The sequence below is a fragment of the Crocodylus siamensis genome, chromosome 3 (genome assembly GCF_052110815.1).
Source record: "Crocodylus siamensis isolate JL-2025a chromosome 3, ASM5211081v1, whole genome shotgun sequence".
NCBI classification, from domain to species: Eukaryota; Metazoa; Chordata; order Crocodylia; family Crocodylidae; genus Crocodylus; species Crocodylus siamensis.
Window position 1 is genome coordinate 65,262,718 of NC_143397.1, and position 19,854 is coordinate 65,282,571.

At 43.2% G+C, this 19,854-nt stretch overlaps 1 protein-coding gene across 8 annotated transcripts in view; it reads left to right on the forward strand.

Moving 5' to 3' along the window:
• Positions 1-19,854, forward strand: part of DMXL1 (Dmx like 1) — a 136,774-nt gene that overhangs the window by 12,847 nt on the left and 104,073 nt on the right. For all 8 annotated transcript variants that reach the window (XM_090038425.1, XM_090038426.1, XM_090038428.1 and 5 more), the window contains exon 2: positions 6,853-6,978. In XM_090038425.1, coding sequence (XP_089894551.1) covers positions 6,853-6,978 — 126 coding nt within the window. The remainder of the gene's footprint in view (positions 1-6,852; positions 6,979-19,854) is intronic.

Below are 19,854 nucleotides of genomic sequence, written 5' to 3' on the forward strand. Positions count from 1 at the left end.
TTGAGGACTATAAAATTAAAGTATTAACTATGGCAGAGGTCAGTAACCATGTAGGAGTGACAGGCCAAAATAACACAGCTTAGTCTGAATACAGGCTGCTGCTATTGATTTCCCCTAGCTGCCAAATTGGTGCCAATGTGTTTGTGATCTGGCTGTTGCTTCCCCCATTTCTGAATTGTAGCCAACTTCCAAGCCACACAGGCTGGATGAAATCACTTGAAGGGTTGGTTTTTGCCTTATGGGCCATAATTTCAGGGCCATTAAATTCTGGTATAAACCATGTAGCACTTCAGATGTTGGGTTGTTCTGATTCGGCATTAAGGGCTATATGTTGGGGTTGCTCCAAGTTTTTATATCCTTGAGAGGAAGCATACAAGCATGCAAAGTACTCACTCCCTAGAACAGCAGTGGGCAACCTTATCAGGCTGTGGGCTGGAATGATCCAGCTCAGATCAGAGGCAAACAGGCGGGTCCTAGGACTTGATTGCTACTGCTGCTTTTGTCTGCTGCGTCATAGGGGGAAACACCCACTGCCATTGCTTCTCTTTGCTACAGCCAGGGAGGAAGGGGCCAGCACTGAAGCTCCTTATCCATGGGCCTGCTCCAGTGACTCCACAGGTTGGATTCGGTCCACAGGTTGTCAAACCCTGTCCTAGAAGAGGACATTTACTACTACAAGGGGCACACAAGCACATCACTGGGATTAAGCTACTTGGGGAAGAAGTCTCTTACTTGTTTTGAAATAACAAACAATTTAATGTATTTCCTTTGAAGTAGACTTGACCTCTTGCCAAATTCTGGAAATGCCTTTGCTATAAAGCTTTCCTCTGCTGAGGTTATACCACAAAGCTCTTTCTCTCACTGATTTTTTGCCCATACTACCAGAGCTGTTCTAGTTTTGCCTCAGTAAACTATTTCTACATGCATGCTTAACATTTTAAAAATATTTTTTCCAGTGTATTACACTTTTCCTAAAAGCACTTCTGAAATATTACGTATCATTTTCAGCAGAGTGATGCAGACAATGTTCGGCACACTTCTGTCCCCTCTAAGAAATGTCCGTGTTGTATTTCCAATTTTCTGAGCTATTTTGTAAGGATTCTTATTCCTATGCCTCCGCTTTCTCATGTGAATAGGCTGAATCCTAGACTTACTAGCTTTCAAGGAGTAGGGTTAGCACATTGGAGGGTGGCTCATGGCCATGCGGTTGGTTTTTGCTCTAGTCTTAAGTTACCCGACAAATGTTGTAGTTCATTGCTAATAATGCAGTAGAGGTTCCCTAAAAGAAGGCATTTAGAATGAAAATGTTTGGAGATGGGGAAGGGCCTCAATATTTATTAGTCTTTGTAAGTTTAATATTGGGCATCAGTAGATCAAAGCAAGCACGATTATGTTTCTTGATTTCCCCCCCCCCCCTTTTTAAATTAGGATGAGAAGGGAATCATTCTAGTTAATTATACTCGCTTTTCAGTCTATGCTGATTTGGATTTGTGGGCAACTGTGTACAGCAAGGTGTTTTGGGGCTGCAGAACTGCTGTTGTTCTTTCCTCATTCCATGGAGGTCTTGGCCAGTCTGTAGGCCCTTTAGGGCCAGCAGGTTTCCTTGGGTTGAATAAGTAGATGTGTGAAGCCATCTGTGACCTGTCGTCCCTGGGTAGTAGATTTTTGGTCCAAGTATCAGAGTGAATGGGAAGGGTGGGCAGGTGCTGTCTTGTGAGATACCTGGAGGGCCACCGTGGTCACTCGTCCTAAGAGACTGTATTGTCACAAATGTGCGGACAACCTTTGGGATGTCCACGAATTAAACAGTACTGTTTTCTTCCTGGCAAGGCTTTTTTGGGCTGTTTTTGTCATGGGTTAGGGTCTGTGTATGTCTTTGCACTCATATTTGTTGTAGGTTAAAAACATTTATCCTGTGACAGTCTACTTCTATCCACTCCCATATTCTCATGGTTCTCTTAATGTTCCAGTCTCCCCTTTCATTTCAGGTGTTGGCTTCCTCTCAAACTCTGTACTTTCTATGTAACTATTCCTGCATGATTTCATTTAATCTTTCTCTTAAGGCTATATCCTTATCTTGATTCCCAAGTTTTTATGTTCTTTATTCTCTCCAATTTAATCTTCATCACTTTTTCTAAAGGTTAAGTTAGTTGAAAAGAAACAGTTGCAGTTTGAATCAAATTGTCATGCAGTCCCTACCTAGTCTTTACATACATTTAAACTGCTAGCTAATTTGAGATCGTCACTCAATTCAAGGTAAAAAAAAAAGAATCTATTGGAGATGAGTCCTGGCTTCAATATTGTAGACATAGTAGGTCTGAAACATTGGCAATAGACAGGTGTTCATTGTTACTGTGGGTAGAATTTTTTTCCTGAGAGACTTCACCCTGGTCTGGGGAAGATGTGTAGAGCAGCTACTGTTTCATTCCAGTCTGGGAGGAGCTGGGCAGCAAGGGAATGTTCCCCATACATTCCCCCAGACTGGAGTCACCTGGGGATCTTTTCCACACTTCCACCCCTCCCCTAGACCAGGAGTCCAGCAGTACCTGTTTCCTGCACCTTTTTAGACTGAAGTGACCCCAGCCTGGGGAAGGCAAGAAGAACATCTTTCTCCCAGGATAGCATGTTTCCTGCAGGAGAAACTGTACACTTCCAGTTTCTAACAGGAGAGTGGAATATGATGCCTGTCCATACCTTTTGTCCAATGCCTTTTTATAATTAAATCCTACTCCGTTTTCCTTCTGTATCTTGCCTGTCACAGATGAACAAAGTACTTGCAAGCATTTTTGTTTTTTCTCTGTTTCAGAATTCCTTTTTAATTCTTCACCATCCTCATGTATCCGTCATCTTGATGGAAACTTGGTTCGTGTCCTGGTCACAGCAGGCATGCATTCTTGCTCTGTACATCCCATTTCTTCTTATTCCAGCATCTCCTTTTTCTGTACCAATCCACATGCAGTAGAACTAAGAGTGCATTTATCCAGCTGGTATACAACCCTCCTAGTTTGCATTGGGATGCTGAATTAAGGATGAATACTTTGAGATGCAGCTGGCAAGGGACATAAAAGGTAATGAAAAGGTCTTCAGGTATCTCAAAAGTAAGAGGAAGACCAGAGATTCCACAGGTCCCTTTATGGAATGAGGAAGGCAATCTGGTCATGGACACTGCAGAGCAATCTGAAGTATTTAAGGCCTTTTTTGCTTCAGACTTCACAAACAGGGGTAGTTAACCAGCTGATTAATGTAGCTGGCAGCAGAGCTAGGGAAGGAGACAAACAACTGAGAATATTAGTTTATACCGTGAAGTCTGGACCCCTGGGGTTCTGCTGACTATGCCAAGGGGTCAGTGAAAGATAAACTGTGATCAAAAGTGTGTGACTACCCACACTTAAAATTCAAAGTAGTCTGCACTTCCATTTGATATTTTTATGGGTCTCCAGGGTGATGTGTAGGGGGTGCATGTGGATGCATGTGCACCCCCTGAGCATGGCACTGCACCCCCTGGAAAAAGCTGCTGCCGACACTGTCAACAGTGCCTGCAGGTGGTCTCCACTTGCCACACTGCCACTGGTGGTGCCAGCAGCATCTTCAGGCAGTCCACAGTTGCCCCTGACCACAGGTGCTTGCGGGTGGTTGCTGACCCCTGGTCAGCACTCACCACCACCCACCCCCACCGCTGCCAACAGGGCTGGCAGCATCTGCAGGAGCTCCTCGCTCTCTGCTGCTGGGCTCCCTGCCTCCAGCCTCCCACTGCTGCTGCCAGCACAGCTGTGCCCTCCCAGCCACTGGGAGTATGCACTGTTCATGTACAGGTCTGCAAATGGGAAAAAAAGGTTGAAAACCACTAGTCTAGAATAATGGTAGAACAGCTTAGGCGTTACTAGGATAAACTAGATGCTTTCAATTTGGCAGGGTCAGATGGGATGCGCTAGAGGGTACTGAAGTAATTGGTTGAGGTAATTTTGCAGCTACTAGGTATCCTTTGTGAGAATTTGTGAAGGTTTTATGGGATTCTGCATAACTGGGCAACTATAATGCCCATCTTTGAGAAAGGGAAGAAGAAAGATCTGGGAAACTACAGATCGGTTAGCCTGACCTCTGTACCTGGAAAAGTTGGTGGAATTGCGGACACTTTGAAGAAGAGGGCTGGTACTTGGAATGACCTGGATAAACTGGAGAAATGGTTCACAGTCAATCGGATGAAATTCAACAAGGACAAGTGCTGCATTTGGGATGAAATGCATGCACAAATACAGATCGGGGAATGATTGGCTTGGTTGCAATACTGCAGAGAAGGACCTGGGGGTTATGCTGGAGCATAAGCTGAATATGAGCTAACTGTGTCCTCTTGTTGCAAAAAAGAGCCAACAGCTACTGGGTTGTATTGACAGATGTGTCATTTGTAAATCAAGCGAAGTGATTCTTCTTCTCTAATCAACAGTGGTGAGGCTTCACCTGGAATACGGTGTCCAGTTTTAGGGCCCCACACTTGAAGAAAGACATGGACAGTTTGGAAAGAATCCAGCTCAGGCTAACAAAAATGATTAGGGGCCTTGAAGGCAAGATATGTGAAGAAAGGCTGAAAGAACTAGGCTTATTTAGTCTGAGGAAGAAGAGACTGAGCAGGTGTTTGATAACATTCTTCAAATACTTGAAGGGTGATTATCAAGGTTCCATGTTTTCCATTTGCCATAGAAGGACGTGGACTTTCTCCTTTGAAGGAGAAGGACACTGGAAACTAAGAGTTTCTTCTTGCAGGCTGGTGGGAAATTGTAGGTCAGGAGTGAGGGGCACTGGTAACATTGGGGTGGCTGTGGCCTGGGATTGAGGGGCAATGGTATGGGCAGTGCACTGGCATATCAGGGCTGCTCAGTGCCAGAAAGCAGCAGAGGGGGACAGCTGCAGCTGGATCTATGTCCATGTAAGTGAAGGGGGGGGGGGCAGGAGGAGGAGCTCCAATTTTTCCATGATAAACTCAAAGTCAAATGCCAAAATATATAGGTGTTTAGAATTTATTACAATGATTGAGGCACTGGTAGGCTTCCGAATTGCTTTAAAATTATAAATATGTCAAGAAAATATTGTGTTCAGCTGATACCTAATATGTAGATATCTCTCTCTCTCTCTCTCTCTTTCTCTCTCTCTCTGTAGCTCTTGCTCTCTCTTGATAGTAACATTTTATTTTAATTATGGAAAAGCAGATTTGGTGTTTTTTTAATTGGAGAATTTTGGGGGTTGTCAGAGAACATGCAATTTTTTTTTAAACAGAGAAAACCAGGATCCGTGGTGATTATATTATAGAGGATGGAGATGGGCTTTTCTCTGTGGCTGTAGGGGACAAGACTAAGAGCAGTGGCCTCAGGCTGTAGCCCAGAAAATTTAGAGTGGGAGTTAGGAGGAATTTCCTAACTGCAAGAGTGGCCAAGCACTGGAACAGGCTACCTGGAGAAACTGTGCAATCTCCAGGCTTGAAACTTTTCTAAAGTGGTTCCAACAGACATTTGGTTGGGATGGTTTAGTTGGGCATGATCCTGTCTTGAGCAGAGAACCACTAGATTAGTGGTTCTCAAACATTTTTTTCATGGACCGCTTGAAAATTGCTGAGGGTCTCGGTGGACCACTTAAACTTTTTTTTTTGTTCTACAAATCAAAGCACACAACCTGTATTTTAATATCAATAGTCTTACCTTACAAGTACAGATATTCTCAATTTGTTCAGCAACCTTTCTGTAGCTCACAGACCAGTGGTGGGCTACAGACCAGTGGTGGGCTGCAGACTGCAGTTTGAGAACCTCTGGACTAGATGACCTTGTGAGGGCCTTCCCATCCCTACTTTCCTATGATCCTTGTTGCACCTTTTACTTCAATGAGTACTGATTCCTCGCTCAGCTGGAGCTCCTCCTTAAAATAAAAGCCAGCACCATGGGCAACTGGTGCCTCCCGAGTCTGGGGGGGGGCACCAGCAGGGCATGACCGGGGGTGGTCCCCCAGTGGCCAGCTGGCAGCAAAGCCAAATTCAGGGGGGACACGAGCGCTCTCCGTGCTCCCTTACCAGCTGGAGCGCATGCTGTCAGGGGGGATACCAGTGCTCTCAGGGGGCACATGTGCCTCCCTGTGCCCCTCCCATGCATCTCCTATGGCCAGCACAATCAGCTGGCGCACTTAAGCTTTTCTGCATAATGGTTAACTGCAGCTCTACGTACCCCTGGATTACTTTTCAAGCCCTCATCTTTTTAGGGTGGAAGCTGCTCTGCAAAATATCAAGGTTTTTCTGTGGTATCTTTCTCTGACATCTTTGTTCGTTTCCTTCACCTGTATTAAATCTTAATTTTAAAGGGGCTTTGGTTGTAGCCGTCTTGGTCTAAAGACATTGGCAGGCAAGCTTCTTTGGGCAGATGTGATATCACATCTGCCCAAAGAAAGCTTGCCATCCTTTTAAAAGCTTTTCACATCTCCATCTCTGCTTGTTTTTCTGCATCCTGTTTTCTAGTTGGTCCCTCAGTTTGTGTTTGTTGTTCTGCAACCTTTTCCTTTTTTATTTTTTTTAACAAAGAAAAAAATCCTCTCCTAAAAATTGTCATATGTTGCTTTTGGTGTCTCCTGCTTATGTCTTGACTGTTCTGAATTGAATTCTGCTTCTATGTTAGAGTAAGCTTCTTGGGCCAGAGATACTCTCATGGTTACTTTGATGATTGTAAGTCTATATACATGGTGATGAATCAAGGATAGTCTCTTTAAAGCCAGATCTTAATGAGGATACCTAAACTATCCTGCTCATTTGTAATAGACTCACCACTGAATTCTGAAGTAACTTTAGGTTTGATGTAACTCATTCTGTTTTTCTCTTTGTAGGTTTATGCATCAGGATGTGATATTGTGGTATTGGGGACTGATTTTGAAAGACTACAAATAATCCCTGGAGCAAAACATGGAAATATTCAAGTGGGATGTGTGGACTGTTCTATGCAGCAAGGCAAGGTATGTAGTATAATTCTGCTACTAATGTTCAGACCGTAATGAGTTAATTTGCTAGAGATACTACATGATTTTCCAGGAGTAGGGAAGCTCTCTGTTTAAGACAAGAAACTAGTGTACAGGTCAGTGGATTAATTAAAGATCATGCATATAATCCAGGGGTTATCAACTGGGGGTATGCAAGAAGGCCCTAGGAGGTACAGGCAGGTGGGGGCGGAGTGCTACCACACACCATCCTGTGCAGGCGCTTCCCACCTGGCTGGAGGCATGGGGCAGGGGAAGGTTGCCCACTCTGTGTTCAGCCATATGCCACCCCGTCTCCCTGCTCTGCTGCCAGGGGTACACTGCTCTGCGTCCAGCCACTGGGGGTACACTGACCCAAAAAAGTTGAAAACCCCTGATATAATCTATACGTATAAAATTTAACTTGGTTCAGTGTAGGCAGCACAGCAAGAGTACCTCTCAGTGGAAGGATTGAGACTTTGCTGATGAGTTCAGGGAAGTTGTATAAAACTTGTTACTTCAGATGAGGGACAAAACTGTGAGAGAATTTTGCAAGCTAATGAATGATATTGGAAGTACTGGGAAAGCAATGGTATAGTCTGATTTTAAGTTAAGAAGTGACTAGGATGTTTTGGCACACCAACAATATGCACATATATGTATTTTTGGCTTAGAGTAGAGTTTAACTTTAACTTTGGGTTAAAGTAGAGATTGCTTATTACGTAAATTAAAAACAGAATATAAGTTCTTGGAAAACAGGAAGTTAATACATGGCTATTTACTACTTGCCTTCACCACTGTTTCTGTCCTTTTTTTGCTTTTTGCCTGTTGAGTTTCACCCCAAGTGATTATTAAAAAGCTGTTCAGGGAAAAGACAATGTCTTCCTTGTTTGTACAGAATCTGGCACAAGCAGGCCCTGATACTGTGGGGCCTGGAAGTGCAAACACACCAAAAACAAACTTTGTATAAATAGGGGAAAAAAAGTATTCCTAACATTCTTTATGGCTTGATCTTACCACAAAACAAAACAAATTCTTTGACACAAACATCCTGAATTTATTCACATATATAAAGAGCAGTCAAACCAACCTACAAATCAATTACATGGCAGTTGGGTGCTAAGTTGTAGTAATTGCTCATCATCTAAAACTGAAGAATTTTTTTTTTTTATCAGTAACAGGTCAGACTTGTGCAGTTCAACAAATCTGCTACTGCCTCATAACTAGAAGACAATCAGTTAAACAGTGATGGTGATATAGAAGAATAATTGGACAGATAGTTGAGGCAGAGTGAAAGAGGGAGCTCTTTGACAGCCCTTTATGTGCCTATGTTGGGGTTTCCAAAGTTGGTTCTATGTTGGCCTGTCTTGGGTTCAGAATAATAAGTTTCATGAAAGTACTGTGTCATAAAGAAGAGAAGTAGGGGTGCACCGATAAAGATTTTTTTTGCCTGATACCGGTATCCTATTATTAAGCAGCCATATTGGCTGTTACCTACCCAATAGCTAATTTACAGCAATGCAGCCTAGCAGCTTGGAGAGCAGTGCCCTGCAGGTAAGTCTGTAGGGGGAATTTGGTGTGGAGGAGGGAAGGGATATGGGGGCGCAGATCAAGGCTCCATGATGAGGGAGGGAGTGGGGCTCAGCCAGACACTGCTCAGCCAGGGTGGTGAATGTGACCCTGGGGCCGGGAGTGGGACAGAACCATGAGCAGCTTATCCAAGGCCAGTGGGGAGGGTGTGGCTCTCTGCCACTGCACACACCCCCATGGGGGGCATGTGCCCCTTCCTCCCTGCCCCCTGGGATTTGTGCACAGGTTGGAGGTGGGCTGCCCAGCCTTTTCCCAGTGCAGGGCTGGGCCAAGGCAAGGCTCAGAGTTGGGGGGCTCAGTGGCATGGGGTGGGTGGCAGTGACTGGACCAGTGCTGAGAGGGGGGGCTAGGGCAAAATTTGGGGTGGATATAAACCCCCAGTCTCCCCTTCCAGCGCTGCCCCTGCTTGGGGTACTCTGCTCTGCTACCTTTCCCTCAGGAGCCCAGTGCTGGCCACACATCCCCTGCCTGCCACCCTCCAGCGCCGGGATTGCAAGGGAAAGGCAATAACTCAGAATGCCCTGAGCAGGGGTTGTGCTGGGGGTGGGATTTGGGGGGGGGGTCTGTAACTACCACAAAAATCAGCTTAGGCACATCTTGCAGCACTGCTACTGCTGCCCACCTCACTCTTGCTTGCTCTAAGCCCAGCCCTGCCACCTGGAAGAGGCTGATGCTGCTCCTGGTCTATGAGCCCATAGCAGGCAGCCTGCCTCTGCCCCACAAAAAAATCCAGGAGGGCACATGCCCCCCATACCTCCCTTGGGGGTGTGCACAGTGGCAGGGAGCCGCCTCTTCTCCCCATCTCTGCCAACACCCCCTGGACAAGCTGCCTGTGGCTCTGTCCTGGTCTCAGCCCCAGTGTCCCATTCACTGCCCTGGCTGAGAAGCACCTGCCTATGCCCCTGCCCCTGCCCCTGCCCCACTCCCCCACTATGGGGACCTTGATCTGCCCTCTGCACACACCCCTTCCCTCACTCATGCCCCTTCCCCCCTCTACAGACATACCTGCAGGACACTGCTCTCCCAGCTGCCTGGCTGCATGCATGCACATGTCATTTATCAGTGTCATTATAGGCTATGCTGGTCAAAAAAAGCCAATAGCCAATAATGTTAATTTTCCTTTTATTGGTGCCAATCCAACGTGCAACCTCCTTTTATCAGTGCACCTCTAAAGAGCATGTGCATAGTGTGAATATGCCGCTAATGAAAGTGTGGACCAAGGCTTTTGTAATGGACTACAGTGCATCTGAGAAGCAATAGCATTAATGATTTTGTAGTGTCATGAGCGTTATTGTCCTCCATTCCTCACCTCTTCAGCTGTGGTCTGATGCTTGATTGGAAGACTGTTGCTAGACCAAAAATTTCTTAACTTGAACCCATGTAAAAAGTTGTGGAAGAGAACATAACAGTAATCTAGGTTTTTACTACCTACTGTAATTTAAAAATTTTAGGAAATGCAGACTTAATATTTTGAAATTTTTTGAACTTTTATACATTTAAATATGTAAATGAACAATCGAGGCACCTTTAACTCTGGTTCTGTATCAGTGTTTTGGTCTTTCATTCTTTGGTGTGATTTGTAATAGTTACACATAGTTAGGGACCTGAAGTTTAGACTCCTACAGTGAAAGATATGATTGTGGATTTATTGAAGGGACAGTAGGTACAATTTTATTTATTCATCAATAGCTCCGTTTTAAAAGCTGTAAGTTGTTTTTTTTTCGGAGTAAGAGATGCTGTCTAGTGAAATAGTGATGATACTACTGCCTTCATTTTTTCCATGTAGAACTCATGGAAATCTGAAATTTGTAATGTTTGTTGCTCATAAATTGCTTGTGTACATTTTGCAGCTTATTAATTTCTGATACTTTTGTGAGTGCTAGGTAGATGATCTAGGCCAGGGGTTGGCAACCCTTGGCATGTGTGCCAAATCATGGCACACAAGCCCAAGGCCATTTTGCTTGGCATGACACAGCTGGCCTAGGCTCTGGGCAGCTGCTGCTGGGCACGGAGTCCAGGCTGCTCACAGCAGGTGGCCAGAAGGCTATAAGCGCTGCTGCAAGCAGCCTGGGCCCTGCAGCAGGCAGCAGCTGCCCAGAGCCTGGGCCAGCTGTGGCAGACAGCCAGGAGGCTGCAAAGATTGTCACTGGGCTCTAGTGGCAGCTGCATGCATGCCTCAGTGCACACAGCTGGGAAGGGACCTGGGGCAGCACAACCTTTACCCTTCTTCCTTGCAGGGGTAGACTTGCCACATGTTGTATTGGGGCTGGTCAGCTGCAGGACAACGTGGGAGCAATTCATCCTGGGATCTCCCCTGCAGGTGGTAGGGGTGGCTGCAGGTCTGTCTCCTGCTAGCTTCGGCCCTGGCAGAAGGACTGGCTGCCCTCAACAGCCTGCCTGGACGGGCTCAGGTCTATGCCATCTCCATGCCTCAGTCTTGCACCTTTCTGTTGTGAGGAGCCTGGGCTCCATGGTGGGCGGCAGGGGCCTGCCCAGAGCCTGAGCTGCTCAGAGCAGGCAGGGGTCCAGAGCCCTGGCCCAGCCAATTGTTGCCAGCGGCTGCATGCACACAACAGGGGCACGGCAGGTAAGGGGCAGGGGATATGCTGCCATGGCTAGGATTGGGCTCCTTGTTGCTCCCCTACCATCTGCCCTGGCACTCGAACAAATTTAAAGTCCAGGTTGTGGTGTTTTTTGGCACTTGGCTTAAAAATGTTGCTGACCTCTGGTCTGGGCCCAGAAGGTCTGTACATGTAAAGCTTTACTAACACAGTAAATCAGTAGCATATGGAGTCTTCCTGAAGAATGTGGAATTGTGGGCTCTCCACATTGTATAACTCCAGTCAAGGTTAAATTCAATTCAGACTAGTTTTCAGATTTTTCTTATTAATGTCTTCATACTTTTTAATCTTTATTCTCCGTTTCCTGGGTTTCTAATTGTTTTTTGATTTGTTATTTTGATCACTTCAGAAACCTTAAATTATTTATATAAAGTAAACTTTGGCTTTTTCATATTGATGTTAATATCATCTGGTCTGAATCAAAACTGTATAGTGATTTTTCAGCTCTGGTTTGAGGAGTCTTTAAATTGGTTGTACTGAGATTAGTTGTTGGTAAGAATGGAAGTCTTATTTTGGTTACCTGCTGATTGGTGTAAACGTGGTGCTGAAAAGGACGTTAAGGGTTATCTTGTCAAAGTTGCTAAACAGATGCTGGTTTTATTATTCATAAACCATCTCTGATAGATGCCTAGGCAAACTCTTTAAAATTTCTGGTGAGAGAATCCACAAGTTCATAAGTAGCTTGGGCGGCCATTTCCCTGTTGTTCTTACAGTTAGGAACTTTTTTCTGAGTTTGATCTGTGTATATTTCAAAAGTTTGCTGGATGGAAACTGGCGCCTTGAACAATGTAAAATATGGGGGCATAATGCCCTGAAACTTAATTTGGAAATGCAAAATATAACTTTTTAAAAACTATGGAAAGCAGTAACTTTCTGCTTTAAAGACAATAATGACTTAGCATTTGTTAATTTCACTTATCTCCCTTTGGTGGCCAGCTACATCTGTTATTGCTTTCTATTAAACTAGAATAATTTAGAGAACCGAAATGTAGCATTTGAACAAACATTGTATCTTTCCCAGCTCAAGTTCCAAATCCTGAAGCCTAATTTGAAAAACAGCCTGATAGTTGTAAGATGTTGCTGTTGCAAATTAGCATTTGTATTTATAAAACAGGAAGACATGCGAATATACTGATCATCAGTAGTTTTCTGTGATAATTCATAAAAGATTCTTACCTCATGATTAACAGATCCTGATTCACAAGATTATTCCTTGCATAAAAATGATACATGCAAATTGCCTGATCATGCCAGTAAATTTGGAGATGCATAGTTAAAAATGTTGCTATATGAAAAACAAAATATAGTAATGGTACTTTTAGCTTTGATTTACAGAATTCAATAGAAGCAATGGAGCACTAGATCACCAACCGAGTCACTCAAGCAACTTTTAGGAGGTGTTTTCTTAAGTCCTAGTTGCTGCAGTCACATTCAAATCTAACCTTTGAAGAAAAAATTGTAGTTGTCATGATTGTGAAGAAAAGTTTGAAAATATTAATTCTGCTGCAATACCAAATTTTGTCAGCTGTCTGGTACATCTCACCTTCAAGTATGACAGATTTGAATATCTCTGAATTTGGTATCAACTAGGGATATGAATAGTTAAACATTTAAGCATTGAATGGTTTGCACATTGATAACAGGTAATACCTTACTGTTGTTTATCATTTAGCACAGGGCAGGGAGCAGTCCAACAAAGAAGGGGGTATGTGGGAATGGAAGCAGTGTGGTGCCCTTGGAGGTGGCAAGGCAGACAGGAAGAGGGGTGGGCGGGCTAGTACCTAGTACAGCAGGAAGTGGTGGGGTAGTTGGAAGAGACCCGATCCTTCTTGTGGCAGCATAGCCCCAGCCTCTTTCTTACTGTCTGCACCTGTCACTGGCAGTGAACTGGGTTGGGGCTCTGCAGACCAGAATGCAGCTGCTTGCAGCCTCCCAGCCACCTGCTCCAGATGGCCCAAGCTTAGGCCCCTGCTGCTAGCCACAGAGTCCAGACTGCTTGTGGTGGGGGGAGGTTGCAAGCAGCTGCACCAGGGTCTATGGAGCCCTGGCCCAGTTCATTGCTGGTGGTGAGTGGACATGCGCCCTGGGGTGGATAGTGGAGAAGGGGCCAGAGCTACGCTGTCACAAGAAGGCTCTGCCCTTTGCAGCTCCCCTGCCATCCACCACAAATCCCGCGCTCGCCTGCTGCTGGCAATGAGCCAGGCTGGGGCTCTATGGATCCTAGCACAGCTGCTTGCAGCCCTGGCTCCTGGGCAGCACCATGCCGGTGGCAGCAATAGCCTGCTGGTGTCACCTGTAGCTTCATGGGGACTGGCATGGCTTGCTGCTGCTGCTGCTGCTGCCTTGAGTCTGCTGGCAAGGGGCTTTCCGGTCCACTGTCGCTGCAGATGTACAACTGCCTGTGGGCTGGGGCTGGCTGTAGGCAGCAGCAGTGAGTACTGCCACAGACCTGTAAAACCACAGGTGGCAGTAGTGGGTGAGAGGCTTTCCCAGCCTGCTGCTGCTGCCTGGAGAAGGAGTTGAGTACAAATGGGGGCCAAACCCCCGTAGATCCATGTTATCTGTTAACCATTTAACCAATAACACTAGGGGAGTTTCAATGAGTACTTAATAAATCATTATTTACATCCCTAGTATCACAAGGGCATTTTTGCACATAAAAGCACTGCAGCGCTGGCACTGCAGCGTTTGCAGTTGTATCAGTGGCAAAATGCGTGTTAGCACTGAGAGAATGGCAGCAGCGTGCTTTTGAACTAAAACACATAGAAGGTGTTTTAGTTCAAAAGCACGCTGCTGCCATTTTCTGCATGCTGATGCGCATTTCATTGCTTATACAACTATATGCAATGCAGCGCAGTATGTGTCAGCTCGTGTGTGGAGCAGGCTCAGTTAATCAAGTAGGCTCCAAAGTGGCAGATCTCCGGTGTGTTGCAGGCCCAAAAAGTACATGTAAAGTTTTGCCAGCATTTTTCATTGAGAATTTTCTATGTTTGGAAGAATAGTCTATAATGCTGTCACATTATAGAATGCTTATTTCTTTGTTGTTATTCGCTCTGCATTCAGATGCCTTCTTAGGTTCATTAGAAGTAACAACCACTCTAAATATAGGACAGTTCACAGCACCGGGGTTTTCATAAGGTCCCAAGTTATAGTCTTCTACTTCAGGAAAATGGGATATCCCATTGGCCTACATTTTAATAGAGGCAATGAACAGGACAATTGTAAGGGCTTCTGGTAAATGTCTTCATGTCTGGGTCTTTAAATGGAGGGGATGGAGGAACTTTTGCTTTCCCATACACACAGCAGAGTTGATCAGAACCAGGCTGGACTCTTACGCACCAAAGGCGCGTCTGCCATCCGAAAGTTTTCCAGGCAACCTTTGATGTGTAAACTCATTTTAGGTTCTTGATGACATCAGTGACATCAGATTAGTACATTTCATAATCTGCACATTGTCTGGGTAAGATCAGTCCACAGGCTGGATCCAGTCACGGGGGGTTGGTGCTTGGGGTCACTCTGGGTGTGAGCCACTGCACTGGACTTGCATTCCATATTTGGTTGCAGAGTGCCCCTGCATGCTAATTTGACCCTGCATGCTGGATCCAGCATGTAGGGGGCTCTGTCATCTGGCCCGCAGGCTTTCCCCACGGGCCTGGATATTTAGTGCTGGGGAACTGGTGGTAGTAATAATTGCCATGATTTCCAGAGTACTTCTACTAGACTGTTCAGGAAAACCCCGACATTTTTATAGTGTGTGCTGAAAGAATCAGAGAAACTATATTTACTCACTCTTGTTCAGGTAGATGGCCTCCATATGTTAGGTTGTGTCATTATTTGGATGGGATTTATATAGAACTTCTGGGCTTATGCTGACTTAATCAACAAGAGTATATTGCTATAGTAGCTTCACAACATTAGCAAATTGGCATCAGTTAAAACTTTGACTGAACTCCTTGTGCTCACCCCCTGATAAGACCACTTCTTGGGACCACTGTGGATGATATACGTGGGGTAACACACAAAAAAGATTTCTTATCTGCATAGAAGATCACATTTTTAATCTACATATTTCAAGTATATTTTACCCTTTGTTTCTGCTACCTTGTTCTCAAAATGTGGGCTCTTGGGGCATTGAAAAAAAATCAAGATATGGTTGTGGTAATTCCATCCTTTATGCCTTTTGGACACATGCATGTTCCGTCCCAGTAGTCACTCCTGGCTAGAGAGTTCTGTTGAACTGCACTGGCAATTCACATGAATACCAAATGAAATATGCATTTACATATATATGTATATGTGATCTCAAAGAACAGTGGCTGCTTTACAGATAAACAGTCTCTTTACATATACTTAGTCGTTTTGACCAAATTGCTGTCATTTACAGTGATATTACTTTATATTCCTTGTACTTTTTTGTATGCTTTGACAAGCAGAGCCTTCAAAGCATGAAGTAATGTAGAAAAACAATTACCACCAAGCACCAGGATGCTAGTTTCTGTCTCATAAATACACATGGTCATCCTCACTGTGGAATTGGTATACTTGGACAGTGGTTGCCAGCCAGTTGGATGTATTTGCATAATCATAGGAAGATATATAATCTTGTTATAAACAGGAATGTCTTTAGTGATTAACCTTGGCAAGGTTGGATTTTTTTTTTTTTTTCGTTTTACCAAATACTGTCAGACTTGAAATTTCTTGTCAATCTTTGTGCATCAAAATCTGCATTTTGGTCTTTGGCATGAACGTAGCCTTACTTTTCTCTTGTTAGAAAAATAATCCTGTGCACTCTTCCTCACTGTCCTGCGTACAGGGAAAGAAATTACATATGAAAGGCATGTAAATTAATTAGGCCACAACTTTAACTCATCTGATTAAGCAATAACTTATTCTGTGCAAGTCATTATTCCTTCCTTTATAGTTTCCATCTAGTGGCGAGCTGTTGTCAGCCCTTCACCTTTTCTCAGCCCTTTGCATTGAGGTTGAAGGGCATTGCCTCTTTGGTGTACCATGAGTTGGGAGCCTCAGGCCCCTTCCCAATGTTAATAATCCTCCTTCTCCTCCTCTTCCTCATCATCATCATAGAATCACAGAAAATGAGGGCTGGAAGGGACCTCTGGAGGTCATCTAGTCCAACCCCCATGCTCAAAGGAGGTACCTTTCTCCGAGTTCATTTGGGGCTTGAGGGAATCATCCCCCCAATGGAATGAGTACCTGTGTATTATGGATGCTTGCCACCTACTAAATTGCAGCAACTCGAACTTTGCTTTCTGACTTACCTCCAGGCATCTGTGAGCTTCTGTAGTGATGGTGAGAGAAATCCATGTTACCATTACCAATCTGATACTGAGAGCTGCTAATATTGAGAGGGGAAAAAAGGTGTACTTAGTCTCCCGAAAAAGGAACTTGCATAATACTTGTAGCAAACCAAAAACCCTTTGTCTGCTACTTTTGTTGGCAGTGGATTTGCTAATTGAGCCATGTGAAGGAATTTAGGCTAGGGGATGGGGGTTTACTTTACTTGGCTGGGTGAGGAGGAACGGGTGACTTACTAGAACACCTGCAGCCTTTCCATCAGGTCAGGTGATACCATCTCTTTCAACCCCCAGTACAGGAAAACTCTTTAAAGGGGGAAATGCCCTCTCTCTTTTTCAATAGACTATCCATCACCTGCCTCCAGTGGTGCAGGGGTTTTATTCTTGAAGTCTGGTAATTTATAAATCAGTTAACCTGTGTAAAGTAATCAGCTTAAAAGATAATAACCTGCTTTTAAAGAATAACGGCCATTCTTTCAAAATGTGATTTGAAGTTTCTTCAACAGCAATTAAACTTAACTAAACCCTTCATCTAATAAGTAGAGCTATAGTGCAACTCCATGGCTTGCTTATAAACTGTTTTTCTAAACACATCTATGAAGTAGGGTCTGTCCCTGTTGCTTCACATTCTCAGCTGAAATTCCTCACTTTTGCTCTTTCTGAAGCTACACATTGAGTAAAACTTGAGTTGCGTGTTTCAGTGTCAGAAGTTGCCAGACTGCTACTTTTAATTGCTTTTCTACCTCAAATTTGTAATAAAAATCTTGATATCAAACAGGGAGTTGGTTCCTAGATTGTGACTGCCCTTTTGTAGCTTAAAAATGTTCAGTTAGCTTATTTTAATACAGGCAACCTCTGCTTAGCACTGTTTCACGAAGCACTATTGTGCTATAACTCTCATTTTAATTGATAGTTGAGTTTCTCTTAGCGTTCAGCAGGCTTTGTTATAACGCTCATGGTTGCCATCTTGGTTCATCACAAACATTTTGTTTTACTTAATGCTATTTTGCTTAACACTCAGTTTTTTGGGAACCAATTAAGAGTGCTAAGTGGCGGTTGCCTGTAGTTTGAAATAGAATTGCCATGTATACCTTTCATTTTTATTTATGAAAACTGTTTTAATGACAGTCTCATTCTTTGCTCTTCCTTGGAATATTATTTTGTATGGAAATAAAAGTTCCACTCAGCTTTTATGATGAACCGTACCATAAAGTATTCTAGGTCAGAAGGAGGTTGGATCTGTATGTGACAAAAAAAAAGGATTTAGAAATGTGGTAATGGACCTGGTAATTACATGTCATAACATAGATTCACATAGGTTTTGCTTTTCAAGTCTATCTCTTTGTGAACTTTAACAATCTTTGACTGTATCAGACATAGAAAATCAGTTCTGTCACTAGCATTTTGGATAATATTTAGCAGCAAATATGGGATTTTTCAATTATGCCTACTCTCTTTCCCCAGAAGAACTTGGTTTTGTAGCATTCTCACATTTTGTTTTAAAGATGTTTTGTAGCGCTTTGGAAGGCATCCATTACATGTACTGCTTACATTGCGTTTTGCATAATGACTTGTCCAGAAAGAAGCATAGACCTTTTCCTTGTTGGATAAGTACAGTGTTGATAGCTTCTGTGAAATGTAGAGGATGGGGGTTGGGCCTGAAAGCCACAAAGAAAGATTTTCTTGCTTGTGACTTGCTTAGCTTTATGATAGGGAATTTCTTACGCTTGCTGTTTTAGTTTTCATTTGGAGGAAGCAGAGAAAGACAACAAACCATTTTCCCCCAAAGGTAGCTTGCTGTCCTTGAATAATTTATAAAAATGACCTGACAAAATAATGCAGGCCTTGTCTAATATTCAGTGATGAATCCCTATCCAAAGAGCAGTACACTTTTGTTTAAATTATCCCTCCAGAGGGAATGCAGACAATGGAAAATTTACCCAATAATGACTAACTATCAGGTTCAATAATTGAATGGGGGGAAAGGAATTGGAACAACAGAGAATGAAAGCATAGTGGAGAATTACCTGATACGTGAATTATCCAGTGTTAACTGTATCTAGGGTTATGGAAACACCTTAAGTATATGTAAATCCACTGGTGTTCTTGTAAGTCTTGTTTGCAGTCATGATTTCTGAACATAGTTTTTTGGCTTTTTTTCCTGAGAGGCAGCGTTTGGTCAATTTTAATAGGGACTAAATTAATATCGTCTCTTATTCGTTATCCCTCTGCCTTAGTGGTAGTTTGTGTGACTACACAAACAAAAGACAACTTTGCAGAAGGCCAGTCTTGCTTTCTCTTTGTTGATATAAAATGTTTGTTGGTTCTGACTGCATCATTCAAAAAAGTTACACCAACTGCGTTGCTGGGTTAAATAATTTTTAATATTATAATTAGAAAATGGGAGTTAAGTTTTACGTATCAATTATAACATTTTTCTTTGTCTTTTGAAGGGAGATAAGTAGTAATTATGCAAATAATTACTTGATTTCAAAATTGGATAAGTATTCCAGTGTTAGAATAGGGAAAATGGGACAAATATTAGCTTGATGTAAAAAGCCAAAAAAGAAATCTTCTTTAGGCTTTTTCTTGGCCATGACAAAATTACACTTGGTATTTTGGGGTCATGCTGATGTTTGGGCTGCTTGGTTTTTGTTGGTGTTTTTATTATAAAGTTGATTTCCTCTTGGAACTTAGGCCTTTTAGCTTTTATTTAAATTTACTAGCAATTTAGATGCAGTATTTTTGAGGATATGATTTTAACAGTTTTGCCTGGTTTTATAACTAAAACCAAAAAGGCATGGTGCTTCACTATCCTGAATTTTTATCAAAACTTTTACAAAATTGTTAGCATTTTGCTGGCGTGAAAAACTGATGCTGATTAAATAATCTGAAAAGATAAGACTTAATAGTGTTCTGTTTCATTCATATTGCAGGCATGCATCGCAGCTCCTCAGAATATAGGATGCCTTTCATCTGTATAATCTGTGCTGTTTATTTTACTCTTCTAAACAGGTGTACAGGTTTACATACAGCAGTCTTGGATAACATACTGTCTTGGCTGGAAATGACTCCTAGCTGGAAGTCTTTACAGCCTCTGTAGCCCTCCTTTAAATTTGTTCTAGGAGAAAATAACTTTAAAACATGCATTCATATATGTTTATATTAATGGTTGTTCCTATATATAAAATAGGGCTGACAAACTATGAAAAAATTAATTGCAGTTAATTGTGACATGAAAAAAATAGTTGCAGTTAACTGCAGTTTGATCACACAGGTAAGCAATAGTCAGCACCCAGTCCTGACACCCAGCACACCTCCACCCAGTGGTATAAAGCCATGTGTCCTGC